This window comes from Dama dama, chromosome 13 (assembly GCF_033118175.1).
Source record: "Dama dama isolate Ldn47 chromosome 13, ASM3311817v1, whole genome shotgun sequence".
Taxonomy (NCBI): Eukaryota; Metazoa; Chordata; class Mammalia; order Artiodactyla; family Cervidae; genus Dama; species Dama dama.
The window spans coordinates 68,342,202-68,358,673 of NC_083693.1; the positions used below are offsets into that span (position 1 = coordinate 68,342,202).

The window sequence follows — 16,472 nt, forward strand, 5'->3', positions numbered from 1 at the left end:
TAATCTCTTATGTGAGGACTCACAGGACACGTCTTTAAAACAGTGTGTTCACATCATTACTCATATTCATGTTGATAACCTTTAAGTCATGAGATAGAGATTATAATTATTCATACTTCTTTGCCTATAATGAATCAGCTTTTCATCTTGGATTGTCTTTGGAGCTAGCATAAAGACAGGATTTTTGTCTGTTTATGGGAGATTTTATCCTGTTCAGCTTTGAGATAAACACATCAGATTGTCTTGGGGTAGTACTTTTTAATTTGAATAGTGCTTTATCAGTTCTTTGAGAGGTAGAGAAGATGTTAGACTAAGAAAGCTACCAGGTGGTTGGAGTTAATTTCATAGAGAAAAATTAATCCAAATAGTCTTAACGTCAACAGAGGAGTAAAAAGTTATATATACCAAGAGTGCAGAATGAATGAAGAAGAATCACATTCACAAATGCTGTATGTTTAGCAAAATACGTGTAGATGGTAATATCCAATAGTCTTATCAAGTGCTACAATCTTTTTAAACAGGGAATGGCCAAATCCAGTCCTATTGAAACAGCCTGAAGAATGCAATCTTAATTTGCCTGTATGGGACCCAAGGGTTAGTGTATTATTTTTTCCCCTACAAATTCGCACTGTGCAATAACGAGTAGAAGTCATCTGCATAAACTGAGGGAGACTTCCCATTCTGTTACGTATGAGTGGACATGTTCGTATCACACTTTCTTTTTAATCTCAACTAGAATTGTCCTCTGGTGTGAGAAGCATAATTATGTACCCTGGAACCACATTTAATTGTATGTAGTTTATAATATCAAGGTCACTAACAATATATATATAGAACTACCTTGTAAGTCAAAGTTGTGTGGGCATTTGTGCTTAAAAAATAATAATAAAAAGGATACTAAAAATCCCTGTATTTTTTTTTGTTCGATCTAAATATTCTGTTAAAATTGGGTTATTGTAGGAAAACTGTTGCTTAATGTTTAATCATGACAGATAACTTCTAAGCAATATCACTTCAATTACCATGATGTAATTGTAAAAATTGGTTTGGCGAATTCAGATTACAAAAGCATGGTTGGGCTGAAGAGGAGCCTCCATTCTGCTTTTTTGGAAGTTACGACCTTCACTGCTAACTCAGTTTAAATGTTAACAACATGCACTTTATTAATGGATAAAAGAAATTTAGGTTTGTAAGGCTTTCTAGGTTTATAAAATTCTATTTACACTGTTTTATTTTTTCATTACAGTATCAAAAATATTTTCAGTTTTGAGCCTTGTTAATGACATCAAGTTGTGTACTTTCAGGTTTTCCAAACCTCAAGACATTTAATTTGGGAAGGATATGAATTTACAATTTTTTCTGTTAAAAAATGCCACTTTTATCATTAGTTATATGGATTAAGATTAATAGTTATTAAATTGTTTTGTTATCTTTTAAAATGATACTGACATGGATAATGTAGTTGTACCCTGTGTTAATAAGCTTCTACTGATAAGGGTATATTAAAAACTAAGTTTCCAGCTTGTTTAAAATTCATTTTACACAGAACATGTTGTAATGTGACATTTCTCAAAAATGTAATTGTGTGTGCATCCCTGTTTCTGTTGTTGACAAAAGAAAAACTAAACATCAGGAGGTGCCAGTTAGAACCTTTATTTTGCTCAACAGGCTCACTGTTTCTAGTAAGGTCACCAAAGTAGTCATGCCCAAATGATTGAAACAACCCATTAGTTAAGACCAAATCACAGTTTCTGTAAAGAATTCCTTAAAAAAAAGTCTCTTTACATGGTTTTTCTTTCTCAACTCCAGCTATGAATGAAATAAAATTTAATCATTGGTTCAGTTTAACAAGGGGTAAAAAGTCCAAGTATCTGTTGACTATGTACTTGAAGAAACTGATTGGCTGTTGTTGTATGTAGGTAAACCCCAGTGATAGGTACCATCTTATGCCTATAATTACACCAGCATACCCACAACAGAACTCCACGTACAATGTGTCCGTTTCAACACGGATGGTCATGGTTGAGGAGTTTAAACAAGGTAAGTGTTTATCCTTATGCTCTCCTTTATACAGGAAGGATTTACATACCATTGTACACCCAGTAATGGGGTATTCAATTAAATGGAAGAAAGCATTCACCAAAGTGGATTCTGGTGTTATTAATTACAGATTATATTTGAGAAGTAACTTGAAAAACTCAATTTAATTTCTTGTAAGCAGTTTACTCTTGATTATATATCGGAAGATTTAAAACTTAAAGCTGTGTCCTTAGCTGGGCCTCTATGGTTTAGTGCCCTTCTATTGCCATGTGAAATTTTAAATACCACCATAGTTTCTCTCCTTCGATTGACATGAGAGGCTTTTAGCAGGCTGTATATTTGGAGAAAGCTTTGAGTAGGATTTTGGCCACACTGCACACAGTTTTGGAATAACTAAACTTCTGAATCCTATGAGTATTGCTAATTTGAAGGAGTAGCTATGGTAAATGGTCTTTGAGGGAAGTAGCTTGAACTGGACTATTTAATTTGACAGAAGTCAAGGAAGTAGAATCAGCTATTTGACTACCAACTTCAAACTCAAATTTCTTAAGTTGTTTTTGTAGTCTAACGGGGCTCTTCATGGGAAGATGTTACTGTCCTTTTACAGGAAATTTTTTTAGAAGGGCAGGAAAGTTTATGGAAAATTGTTTTTTCCTTGGGTAACTGAAGTGCTTCAGTTTTAGGAGAGAGGCACTCTGTGAGCATGGCATTTTAAAGTAATGGCAATTTTCCAGAAACATGGACCTCAAATTCTCCAGCTTCTTTTTCTTTTGTGTAAAATAGTGTACATATGTAAGAATCTTTATGCTGTAGAGTCATAGACTAAAGTTTCTGTGTTAAAATTATGATTTTAGGATTATAATGAATGCATGTGATATATTTAAAAGATCTTTAAAATTCTAGATTCTTAGACTGAAGCATGCAAATATTTTAATATGTTTTTAATTTAGGTCTTGCTATCACAGATGAAATTTTGCTGAGTAAGGCAGAGTGGTCCAAACTTTTTGAAGCTCCAAACTTCTTTCAAAAGTACAAGTATGTATTTTAAGGCATGTCGGACATGTTGCTCTCTTTTAAGTATTGGTTTTAATGGTAGCATATGTGACATCTCTTCTTGCTAGACTAATGTAGTTTGAATTTTCCTTTAAACATCTATACAAGTTTTCCTCTTGTCACAAAGGGCATATTGTTTTAGAAAACATTGTTTTTTTGTCAAGGTACAGTGTAGTCCCTACAGTTTTGCTGCCTGATGTAACCAAATTTCTGCATTTGAAGCAACATCAGTTCTGAAGGTTTGCTAGTCATCACCAAAACTCTAAATCTGTATACCTTGGCAAAGGAGTGAACTGTTAAAATCTGTAGCTAATATTATCTTCTAAGTAATTATTTTCATCCAGTTCTGGAAACTTATTTATTCTTAAGATTCTCTATAACACAGGCAGAACTAATAAAATGTCAATATAGGTAGTCAGCAAAATGTTTTCAGTAGTTACAACACATGATTGGCCCACCATTTCCCCCTACTGTTCATAAAGCCCCTCAAGTATTTCTACAAATATTTTCATGGAATCTCAGTGGGTGTCATAGTTTTTACTAATGGTTTTAATATAATGACTTAATACCTTAGTATAGGTTAATAGCCTGATTGTGTTGGTTTTGATGAAAACTGTAAGTTATAATAAATCTTACTTTTTAAAAAAAATGGACTTGCACTTTTATTTGCCCTGAGCTGAAAACTTGCCAAAGTCCCACTTAAAAATTTTTTTTTCTTTAATGCTTGAAACTTTCCTGACCATTTGATCTTATGTTGGATTGTGTTTTGTAATAATCTAAGCAAGATTGCTTTATGCTATTTCCCCAATTAAAAACAAGAATGATGACCTTCATGATGTCTCTGTGTTTTGTTTCTGTATCTTTTGCATGAAAAAGCAATAATGGAGCCAGCTTAATTGTTGTGTTCTGGGAGCACTGCATTGTCAGTAAAAAAATTTAAATAGCATAACATTGAATGTTCTTGTTTACTATTCCCCATAAGTTGTGCTTTTCCATTTGGCAGACAAGTTTGCATCGTTTTTTTATTTTAATCACTGTTGAGGAAGTACCTTTGAACATTTAAACTAATAAACATATTTTGATACTTTAAAAACTAGCATGAGAGAGCACAAGATTACTTGTAAATAGAATAAAGAAACTGATCTTGTAGAAGTGTCAGCATCTCTTAATCCCTGAGAATCCAAGATGAAGCTAGATAGATTCTTCTTTCCGTCCCATTTTCTTGTAGGAATGAGAAGTGGGTAGAATGAAGTTCTTCTAAGTACCTACTTAAGTGGTTTCTTTCTCTTTTTTTACTTTAAGAAAGATTAGTGTTGAAGCTGAACAAATCTTGATATTGTCATCTATTTAAATTTGTATTACTAGTACTTTGAAGGATTTGTGTGTGTGTGTGTGTGTGTGTGTGTGTGTGTGTTTCGATGCTTGTTTAATCTTTCTTTTAAAACTTGTAGGTTATCCTTCAAAACCTGTGCCAAATAGTACATGTAAGGTCTTTTGTTGGCTGATTATCTTTACTGAATTCTCTTGAAACAAATTATTTTAGGTTATTAAAAACAACTTGAAACATAGAAATGAGGATGTAGCAACAAATAGAGGAAATTATATCAGGTAATTTCAGCTGTGAGTCTTGGGAAAAAAGATTTGAAAACATGACATGCAGCTGATTTTACCTATACCAAATTCACTTATGTCTTAACTTTTCTCAAAAATTTTTCCTCTTAAAAAATTCGTAATTATTATCATTAGACTTTGAGTATCCCCAGGTTTGAATTTTTCTTTTACTGTATTGTATGAAACACCCCAAAGATTAGCTGTTCAGCTGAATTGAAATGCTTAGTTTTTTGGTTAAGCTTATTCAAGTATATCCTGAAAGTGTTATGTTTGTTATGTATAGGATTTTAAGTCATCTGTGGTCTACCTGCCTGCCTTTCTTGGAAGGGAGGAAACCACGAAGGAAATCTCAGTTGTCTTAGAAAGCTTGCGGAAAAGGGATAACATTGCCTTGTGGAATTTACAGTCTTAAGAAAATACTTTTCATGTTCTACTGTTAAAGATACTCAAGCCGACATAAATAACCAGCAGTAAAGTAAATCACCGTTGACATAGGAAGTGTGAAGACTTCAGATGTTCAGTTTCCTTAGGAAACAAGGAAGGAAAGGTATTAGGGGAAAAAAACTAAATGTTCTCAGGAATAAGACTAATAATTTATCATTTCAAGGAGTCTGTATGTATAGAATAATTTAGCCTCAGAATGTGTTAAAAGCTTTAAGAACAATGAACTCTAATTTCTTGAACCGGAGTCACTTAAAGATGGAATTGAAAGGATTTTTGCCAAAGAGATAAATTAGATTTTCGGTATAATGTCTTGAGTTGTTACCTACCCAGGGAAAATGTTCATGTGATGAAATGGCCAGGAAACCTACCTAAAAAAATGCTTTTTGGGGGATGAATAGTTGTGAGGTAATAAGAGCAACTAAATTAAGCATTTTTAAAGGGGTTTTACTTCATTTGTGGTAGGTTTTTATAGTTAATTTTTTTAATTGAAAACTGATAATCTTTTAATTTTGGGAAAAGTTAATCATTATTGCTTTGGCTTCAAAGTCTTGTGAAGCCATTTGAGTACCTGAAGCATAATCATGACATTGTGAAATAGAGGATAGTAGTTTTTGAAGCAGCAACAAAATTAAATATAGTCTAAATTTAGACCTATTTTTAGTCTCTCTGCTCTGATAGGAAACTTATTAATGGCAGGTTATTTCTATTAAACATAATTACTGTGTTTTGTATCTCCCACTTCATATTTGCTTAAATGTGGCTGAGTCAAGCATACATACTTGTTGGTTGTTTAACACTTTCAACTATATTTAAACAGATGTCTTTATTGTAAGCAATGTGTAGAGTAGACCCCTCCCCTGCCCTGGCCCATTGGATTTCAGTAAGAGCTAAAGTTGAACTCTCTAAGCTTTAGAACCTTAAACTTTGAATTGCCAACAAGATTATGTTCAAGTGAAGTTTATATTTTGCCATAAGTAGAGAACACTGTGTGTCATTTAAGCTTTTGTTAAAGGCTCAGATGGTCATTAAGAGCATCTATTTCACTAGTGTGGTGCTAGAGTGATTTGGAGATTTCGAGTTTTGTCCTAATAGGTGAACCCAGATGACTTTGTCTTGAGTGTTTGTGTGCATGCCTGCTTTTTATACTTTGTCTTCTGTTACAAGTTGTTATACTTTCCTTTTTTCTCCATACCCCTGCCTCCCAACTCTGCGTGCCCCCCCCCCCCCCCACCCCCTTATAGTTTGTTGTCCATTTTCAAACTCACAGGAAACTGGAACTCAGGTTACTGAGATTATTAGGGTTTTGTTTGACTTACAAGAGCATTCAGGGCCCTAAGAGTTTTCTGTATATGTAAAATGCATGAGCTTTTAGTGCTTTTATGTGAATTTTGACTTCTATTTGTTTGGGCTATCTGTATGTGTTCCATATATTTGGTTTGCTCTAAATAATTGCTGAACAAATTAAACTGGTGAAGGAAAGGAAGTATTGGTCTATGGAGTTGGACTGCATATTTACTTTTCTGTCTACATGTTTTTATTTATGTGTATTACCTCTGTTAAGCTTATACATGAAGTTTATTTAAAATTGTGGTCATACACTGACTTTTCCAACTAGTATTTGGATTCAGTAAGGATGTCAGTTAGCTTTTTGAGGTAACGTTTCTGGTGAGAAGTTTGACTTCTGTCACCTCTAAAATGGATTTTGTAGGAAAGTATATTGGATTGAATTTTTTTTTCAGTCTTATGAAGTTGAGTTATACTTTAGCTGTAAATAGTTTCTTTGAAAAACATTTAAAAATAGATACTTGGTCATGATGGTATTTTCTGAAATGAAAACTTGATTTTGTTCTAATTTGAATGGAATTGAATCCCACGTAGAAATCACATTACTCTATTGCTCTCATGTTAATGATGTCTGCTTCTTTGTTATAGAAATTCCTAGTGTTGTTTGAAAAAAGTCATGAGGCCTGACTTAAGTATTCAGTTTAATTTTTGCTACCTTTTAATTTGAATTAAAAAGCATAATGTATTGGATACTATTTTTGAAATTACTGATGTAATGTGTGTATATTTAGTGATCCTCCTTTTGTGGCTAAAGCCTTGGTGTTTTATTTCCATCAAAGCAATTTTGCTTTAATGGGTTATATTTTAGTGAGGTGGCTCTTTAAAGATAAAGCACTCCACTAGAATCATTGAACCAAATGATCAGTGATGTTTAGTCAACGTTTTTGAATTAAGCTGCTTTGGGGGTAATTTTACAGAAGAATTTTAACTTGCCCAGTAGTCACTAAACTTATGGAATTTAGTGTTTATGATTGTATGTGCAAACTGAAATTGCAGTTCTCTCTTGCTAAATTGATCTATAACTGTCACCAAGCTTATTGCATTATGGTGTTAATATCCAGCACAAAGCACTTAAATGAAATAAATAGCATGTTGTCTTTATCTTCAAAGGCATTATATTGTACTTCTAGCAAGTGCACCAACTGAAAAACAACGCCTAGAATGGTGAGTATAAGATTAGACTTTACAAAACAAAAAACAATACTTCAAAACGAATCAGATAGCCTCAGAACACAGTAGGAGACGGAAGTCCTTAAAACATCAAGTTTGATTTTGTTCATAAATGCAGCTTTACTACTTAAATGGAAGTTTTAATGGAAGTATAGAAATTTGGAGATCCATATACAATTTATTTTTGTTTGTCTTATAGAGATCCATGTATTATTTCTTAACTGTATTTAAAGTATTTTCTTTTAGTTTACTGATTTTTTGTAAATATTTCTGGGGATGTCTTTTGTAATCTTCCTAGTTTGAAATGTGACTGGATTTGCTTCTCCCTGTGGTTTTTAATTCATCATTTTTGAGCTAGAACATAAGGTTTTAGTTTTATCTATGGGAATTGAGACAATTGAACTGCCCTTGTTTATTTAAGTTATCTTTGTATTATAGCTTTATACAAACTTACTTGATTTTGTGCATTCTGTTTTATTTTTTAATTAAATAATTTTCATTAATAATGAGTGACATTTGTTCAGGGTGGGCTTGGTGGAATCAAAAATCCGAATCCTGGTTGGAAGTTTGGAGAAGAATGAGTTTATTACACTGGCTCATGTGAATCCCCAGTCATTTCCAGCACCCAAAGAAAATCCCGACAAGTAAGCAATCCTCTAAAATCTGGATTCTCCATCCTCTTCAGCTTTTGCTCATGGAAGTTTTATAGGCAATTTTTAATAACTTGAGTCACTATTCTTTTGATTACATCAGGGTCAGACCAATTTGAGATCTGTGGTTTAGGGTTTGCTGATCAGAAGCACTGAAGAGAAAGACTTTTTTTTTTTTTTTTTGAGAAAAATCACCCCTGAAAAAAGTTGTAATGATGAAATGCCTATTAACTAATACGAGTTCCAGTTCTTCACTTTAGCAATATACCTTCTCCCCTTTTTGCAGAGTGGTTTTTAGAATAGCTGCTACATCAGTCTTTGCTTTTTAATTTTTTTTACAAGGAGAAAATGCTTTGATTTGATCTTGCAAAAATTTGCTTTGTGGTGGATTCTGGGACATTTAGTAACATAAGTTACTAAAAGCTGCCTCACTATTTTAAGGATCTTTTATAGGTCAATTTTCAATTTGATTGTTGCTGTTTTATTAAGTATATGAAATTCTGCTTTGCCTATAACCACTTTATTTGGTGGGCGAGGGGAGTTTTAATAGTGAGCTTTTTTTTCCCAAGATACAGTATTAAAGACTGAAAAATATTGGTAAATAGATCACTTAAGTTGATGGTGTAATAGAGTAGCTGTTACTGTTTTTACAGATTAATGTCTTTTGCATTCATTAAGAGTTGCCATTTGAGTTTTTTATAAATTTTTCTTGTTGCTGCAATCTTAAATCATTTAAAGACTGATTTATTCAATAGATGGATCATTAAATGTTCAAAAGTAGCTGAATCACCCATTATTCTTGTTATGCTGTGGCCAGACTTCATGCTACCTTTTCAGTTGAGTTTTAAAAGTTTAAGGAATATATATTAAGGTCTAGTTAAATTTTTATATCTGACTAGTTTTGTTTCAGATTTTTCTAAAATGTCATTAATTTACATAACTTTCTTTGAAGTGCCTTTGGTACTTTTGATCATTAAAAACACTGGATATTAATACATAGATAATGAAGAGGATATTTGTCATAGGACTCCAGTTTTTTATAAAGCAGTAGAAATATAGAGGACAGATGTAGAGGAGGAATTTGAGTTTTGATGGAATTTGGTTTATAACTTGCTTGTGTATTTGTATTCTGACTTTTTCCATGTACATCAGGTTGTGAAGTGCATTTATAACTTTTCATGAAATCCTAATAAATTATTTTAATACTCTTTTTATTTTACAGGGAAGAATTTCGCACGATGTGGGTGATTGGGTTAGTGTTTAAAAAAACAGAAAACTCTGAAAATCTCAGTGTTGATCTCACCTATGATATTCAGTCTTTCACAGATACAGGTATATTTCTCCTTGGATAATCAAAACATGTATTTGCATATTTGAGTTGTCTTCAATGTATACCATAGTAGAATTTGTAATAACTTAAAATTACTGGGGAATATTTTACAGTGAACATCAAAATAACCTTAGTATTTTTGGATTAGGTATTAGTTTCAGTAATGTCTAACATTAAATAATTTTTTTCTTTTGTGGTAGACCTAAAATTAAACAGTTGAACCACTTTAAATTTAAGTTGCCTGTGATTACTTTATGAAATTAGAAATAGCCTGGCTATTTGATTCTCTTAAAAGACTGAGTCTGTGTCTGCTTGCCTTAATAGTCTTGAACATTAGAAAATTTTGAAGCTAAACTTTGGTGAAATGAGGTTATTTATCCTCGCTGTCAGTGACAGACTCAAGTCTTAATTCATGAGTGTGCTTAGTCAGTTGTGTCCAAGTCTGCGACCCCGTGGACTGTAGCCCTCCAGGCTCCTCTGCCCATGAGGATTCTCCAGGCAAGAAGACTGGAGTGGGTTGCCATTTCCTCCTCTAATCCATGAATAGGGAGTACAGTATGAGGTAGACATTTTGGATTGACCTGAGATACAAGGTAGTATGGTTTAACTAAAACCTTACTGCTAGCAGTGGTTGGCAGAAGCTAAGGCTCTACAGAAGTGACAAATCACGTAGAGATACTTGGACTAGAAAATTTGTTTTGAGCATTCTACCTCGTTGAACTGCTTATCATGGTTTGTACTTATGAGCCATCAAGATTTTATAGCATATTAAAGATATTTGGAGAAAGAAATATTTAGTTGTCCTATACCTTGAAACATTTTTTTTTAATCTTGAAACATTTTAATGGAATACTTTGTGGGATTTTCTAACAGAACAAATGTAACATGTTAAAAACTCCAATTCTTGTCCCTCTCCTTTAGCGTTAAATCTTTTTAATCTCAGGTGAGAACTGAGATCTGGCAGCTGTGAACTTAGAGTTGCTCAAGTTAGAAATCTTGCAGTCTTTGAATCCTGTTTTTCCCAAACTTGGTATTAATCTATTAAAAAAAAAAATTTGTCCGTTTTCAGAGTACATTGAGATTCTTGCTACTATTTGCTGTATCTACTGCTTTTACCCTAGTCCAAGCCTTTTATCACTGGTCTTTTGGATTACTGCCATTGTTGTAATTTTCTTACTCTGCCCTTCAGCTGTTCTCAGTCAGCATCCAGAATGATACTAAGCTAAATCATGTCTCACCTGCTAAAAGAATACCCATACTCTGAATCAATCCATGTCTTTACTGTGGTTTGCAAGCCTTTATTGACCTAGTCTTCTCACTATGACTCTGACCTCATTTCTTTGTAATTGTGTACATATATATATATATATAATTTCTTTATATATGTATATAGAACTTGTAATAAGTTCAGAATCCTGTATCCTTGTGTCTTGAAGTAAGGAAAGTAATAAAGTAATAATATTTCCAGTGGGGAGCAACATTCTATAATCTAAGACAGTAATATTTCTATACAATATTTACATACAGTATAGCCACAAATAGTTCAGATCAGAATTTGTCGTTGGGGATTTTAGGATTACAGATAAGGCATTATGGATCTTCTACTTTCCCTTCTCCCCTTGGCCTTTTTGTCATTCCTCAAACATCCCAGGCATGCTCAGGACCTTTTGTTCTTGGTGTTTGCTCTTCCTAGAAAGGATCCCACAAGGTACACTGAGCCTATTTACCAACTTCCATGCGAGTCCCCACTCGCTTGTAATCTGTTTCCACGCTGAGCTTCCTGTCTTCTTCCCCTACTCAGTTTTTTCCTCCATGGCACTTATCACCCATCTGATATGAAATATGCATTATGTTTTTTTTTCTTTGTTTCTCCACTAGAATGTGAAGTTTGAGGTTCTTTTGGTCTCTTATTTCCTGCTATATTCCCCATGTCAAGAACATGTGATATTTTCCATTTGGGGACCTTCTGATGTTTGTTTTATTGCAGTTGTTACATACTTGGTCTAGAATTTTAAATTACATTGCTAGCATAAATATGAATTTAAGAATTTAAATATGAGTTTAAGAAACCCCTTTTCTCCAATTCTGTCACTCCTTGAGGAGTTAACTCTCTTATTACTCTGAGTTATTACACTGCAAGAATTAATATATTCTGTTTTTATTATGTATACCTTGTGGTAAAAGACATTTATTAGAGTTTGTGCTCAGGCAGTGAATTAAGTCAGATCAAAGATGACATTTTGACCAGATAATTTATTGATAGGCAATATATTGATGAAGAACGGGTTCCTACTTTAGCTTCTCCTGAATGAGTTTAACTGCCTTTTTTAGCATGTTTCTTTTGCTTGTAACAATTTCCTAATTTGTATAGTTTATAGGCAAGCAATAAACAGCAAGATGTTTGAGGTGGACATGAAAATTGCTGCAATGCATGTAAAAAGGAAGCAACTCCATCAGCTACTACCTAGTCATGTGCTTCAGAAAAAGAAAAAGGTAACTTTAGAAAGTACTTAAAAGGCATTGCTAATCCATGTTTTATGTATCCAGCCTATCAGTATTTCAGAATTTAGGCTCAGTTGACGAGTTGTATTTGAAATAGATCACAGCACTTTGAAAATCTCTTCTATGGGGAAATTCCGTTGCATGAAACTTTGCTCCTAATCAGTTTCTTGCACACACTTCCTTCAGACTTCAGATTAGTTGAAGTGTTTCACAGCATTATTTTATATATATACTTGTGTTCTCTTTTCAGAAATCTCCTTATCAATTTAACATCACACATTAGTATGTACTTTCCTTTGAAAAGTAAAGAAAGTTAAATTACATAATATGTAGTTCAAGTGAATTACATGACTTTTCAAAAGAAAATGATTTTATTTTCGTAAGAATTACACATGTATATTATTTAAAAATTAGAAGTTATTGGGTATAAGATGACTGGCAGTGGTAACCAGATCTAATGTTTTGTAGTATGTTCTTCTGTTGTTGATACTTAATGTTGGATAATTTTTGTTAGCCATGTTTTTCTGATTTGGACTTAACTATAGTGTACTTATTAAAATTTTAGTGCAGAATAACAATTACATTTTTACTTTAAGTGGTTTCCAAAGTGTCTTATTCTTAAAATGAAATATAGCAGTGAAAATACATGAGCTCGAGATACATATGTTGGGTTAAGAGTACAGATGAATATCATTGATACTTAAAGTATCAAGTGATATTCATATATATACATAGGTTTGCAATATATTTTTTAAGATAGAATATGAAATAAAAGTATGTGTTAGAGGATAAGGACTGTTGCATTCTGGATGATGGTTTATTGTCTGGGCTTGGGATTGGGAAGAAAGGAATGAAGTTAACACACAGTTCAAGTTCAGGTTCCACTGCCTCCTAGCTGTGAGACTTGGGCAAGTTGTATTTCATGTTCTTGATTTGCCTTAAAATCGTGGTAATTTTACCTACCTTATTATGCATTTTGTGAGGATAAAATGTACCTGTACCTGTAAAGCTAGTGCCTGGCACATACTGAAAGCTCAGATTTGTTTCTCTTAGCACCACCATCATCATTCATAACATAGAGGTACTATTTTTTAGGTGTAAAATGCATAAAAGTATATTTCATTTTTAAAAATAGCAATACATTAAAGCCTTTATACACACTTATTTGTTACTCACTTCTCATGAATTATCAAATTAATCTAGAAAGTGGCAAAATGTATTTCCTATTATTCAGCTTATTACTTTTTGTCATAAAGTTAACATAAAATTTATCATTAAATTATTTTATTTTTAAAATAAAGGTTTGTCTTCTGATTGTACCTTGGTGTTATATTGTTAATGAGTTTAAGCAACTGTACTTACGTGTGTCTTTACTGCATACAAAAATATATAAACATTTTATGTGTTTTTAGAAGTGAATGTGCATAATTAGATTATGTTCTTCCATGCTTAGCCATTTTAGTGAAATAGAAATATTTAGGAAGGAAGTAATTAGGTTTTCCTGAACCTTTAATTCAGATTAAAAACTGAATTAAAACCTTTAATTCAGATTAAAGACTTGTAAAACTCCTGTTTACATGGCAGTGTTACATTTGGAACAACTAAATTGTAATTAAAGTAAATTAATTTTTTATTCTATTACTTAAGGTAATATCTAGATAAAGCCTTCTAGATTATAAAATGTATCATTAGTGATCAGAAATTTATGTAGTCCAAAAATTGTATCAAATGGAGTTTAACCATAATTTCAGTGCCGATTTCACCTGTCTCAACATTTTAGTGTACATCTATACAGACTCTTAGTACATGTATGTAACCACAGATAATGTGTATTTTTTTAAGAGGTTTTTAATGATACCTACTCTTTTGTGACCTGCTTTTTTGGGGTACTTTCAATTTTGTGACCATTTATCCAGATTATATTACAAATACTAAGTGTCTGGTTGGTATTTCTTTGTATGGTGATAGTATGATTAAATCTCATCTTCCCCATTTGGTCAGTATTGATTTATGTACACAAGTGATACCTCTGAGGCATTCACTCAAAGATTAGGTTATCTTGTCATTTGGGAATTGGAGTGGGTGTACATGCGTTGTACACACACACACAGGCACGCACATACATATGGGGTATGGGTTTTTATTTTTAATAATGCAAATTACTTCCATTAAAATGTTTCTGTAGGTGAGTGAACACAAACTAAAAGTGTTCTGAAAAAAATGAAGAAATCATTTTGATGTTATAATAGTGCTGATTGCAGAAACAGAAACTTTAAGTCAATTTAAAATAAACTTTTATCCCATAGCACTATTCATAGTTTTTTAGCTTTTGCTTTTCCTGCAATGAGTAACTGTTTTTGAGTGCTTTAAGAGGCAGGACCAACATTTGGATTTACATGTGGTCATTAAGTTTTTAGGAAATTATTTTTGGTTTTATTTTAACAGGATAATTTATACTATTAAATGTACCATGTTAAAATCATAAGCTGCAGATAGAGCTTTGGCAATCTCTTGCTTTTCAGAGAGGCTCGTACAAATAACTAGGAATAGGCACTGAGTTGTACTACTTGATGATTTTTTTAAAAATTAATACATTTTTTATCTTTGTTGTAGAACAGTTTGAACTCTATAAACAAAAAAATTACTTCTAATCCCACTAGCCAGAGATACTCATTGTTGCTATCATCTTTTACTGTTGACGTTTGTGTGTTTATAGTCCTCTGACTTAAGTTACATGTATTTTCATATTAAAGTGCTTTTTACTTTGAGGTGTGTCTTATATTCAGTGTGTATGTTTAATATATCATTTCCCCCTGCCCCCCCCCCCCCCCCCCCCGAGGAACTGTAGTTAAATCAAGGACCCCAAGAAGTCAGAAAGTATGTGTCCCAAATCTGCCTTTTGTATTTTGGCATGACACTTCTGATTATCATAACCTTATTGATTTGTGCTTTTCAGTAGAAGTCACTTATCTGTTAAGTAAAAGATGTTTGTGTTTCAGAGATCTGGATAACATAAAGGTATAATTAATTAAATACTGATTGATTGCAGCATTCAACAGAAGGCGTCAAGTTGACACCTCTGAATGACAGCAGCCTCGACTTGTCTATGGACAGTGATAACAGCATGTCTGTGCCTTCACCTACTAGTGCTATGAAGACCAGTCCATTGAACAGTTCTGGCAGCTCTCAGGGGTAAGGAAAAAGGGAAAGGAAGTGGAGTGGCTGTTGGAATAACCAGTTTCTTAAGTTGAAATACCTATTGCCTGTGGTGAACTACATGGTGTGCTAAGGGGAACCAGAAAGAGGGACGCAACCACATTTCTGTCCTGGAGATGCTTATCACCTATGTAGCAGGGGGTAAATACCTGAAAATACTGGAGATCTTCTAGAGAAGATTTATGTGGGCTTTTTTTAGTGGGAATTTCTTTTGAAGAATTGTCTCTAAGAGCATTTAGAGCAGCTTCCCTGATAGCTCAGTTGGTAAAGAATCCACCTGCAATGCAGGAGACCCCGGTTCGATTCCTGGGTCAGGAAGATCCGCTGAAGAAGGGATAGGCTACCCACACCAGTCTTTGTGGGCTTCCCTCCTGGCTCAGCTGGTAAAGAATCCACCTGCAATGCAGGAGACCTGGGTTCGATTCCTGGGTTGGGAAGATCTGGAGAAGGGAACGGCTGCCCACTCCAGTATTCTGGCCTGGAGAATTCTTTGGGTCTCAAAGAGTCAGACACGACTGAGCAACTTTCACAAAGCACCTGAACGTTTTTATCTTGAAGAAAAAACATGGCTGTGGTGGCAAAAATTAGAACGAAAAAGCCATATTTATGTTTAACTTCTGTAAATCTTCATAATGTATCATTGCAGATTTTTTTTTTAATGGTTATACTACTGTATTTTCAAAGGGGGCTGTTCATTATAGATTTTGGGTGCAGTGCTGGTATTTTAAATTGTGATGGTTACATTGATCACTTTGTTTAGTGAGTTGATACTTAAACCAGTAACACTTTTCTGAATGCATGTTATATATTATTTTTTTGAAAAGAGCCGTTTTAAAAATTGAATTGTTAAGGTGTATTGTTAAATAATAGCCAGTGGAAAAGATGCAGGTTGGGATGAATCTTTGGATTAGCATGAAATAGAAAATGCCAAGGTGCAATAGATGATGGGGATTTAGTTTTCTTCTCTTTAGCTTTGAATGTGTGATGTGTTTTTAGGCCAGTCATACATAATCTGAAGTCTTTGGGCATCAACCTGGTCCTTAAATCTTGTAGTTTTAAAGCAATTCTGCATTTGTACAGCATTAACTTCCAGATTCATATTTTTAATGGTT

General features: G+C 33.3%; 1 protein-coding gene across 5 annotated transcripts in view; it reads left to right on the top strand.

Annotated features, from left to right (window-relative positions):
- Window positions 1-16,472, top strand: part of PAPOLA (poly(A) polymerase alpha) — a 54,009-nt gene that overhangs the window by 24,546 nt on the left and 12,991 nt on the right. For all 5 annotated transcript variants that reach the window (XR_009695476.1, XM_061159386.1, XM_061159388.1 and 2 more), the window contains exons 10-17: window positions 522-594; window positions 1,920-2,040; window positions 2,991-3,075; window positions 7,603-7,656; window positions 8,187-8,306; window positions 9,535-9,644; window positions 12,014-12,135; window positions 15,194-15,336. Coding sequence is in view for 4 of the 5 variants with exons in the window: in XM_061159386.1 (XP_061015369.1) it covers window positions 522-594; window positions 1,920-2,040; window positions 2,991-3,075; window positions 7,603-7,656; window positions 8,187-8,306; window positions 9,535-9,644; window positions 12,014-12,135; window positions 15,194-15,336 (828 nt within the window). In the remaining variant the exon portion in view is untranslated. The remainder of the gene's footprint in view (window positions 1-521; window positions 595-1,919; window positions 2,041-2,990; window positions 3,076-7,602; window positions 7,657-8,186; window positions 8,307-9,534; window positions 9,645-12,013; window positions 12,136-15,193; window positions 15,337-16,472) is intronic.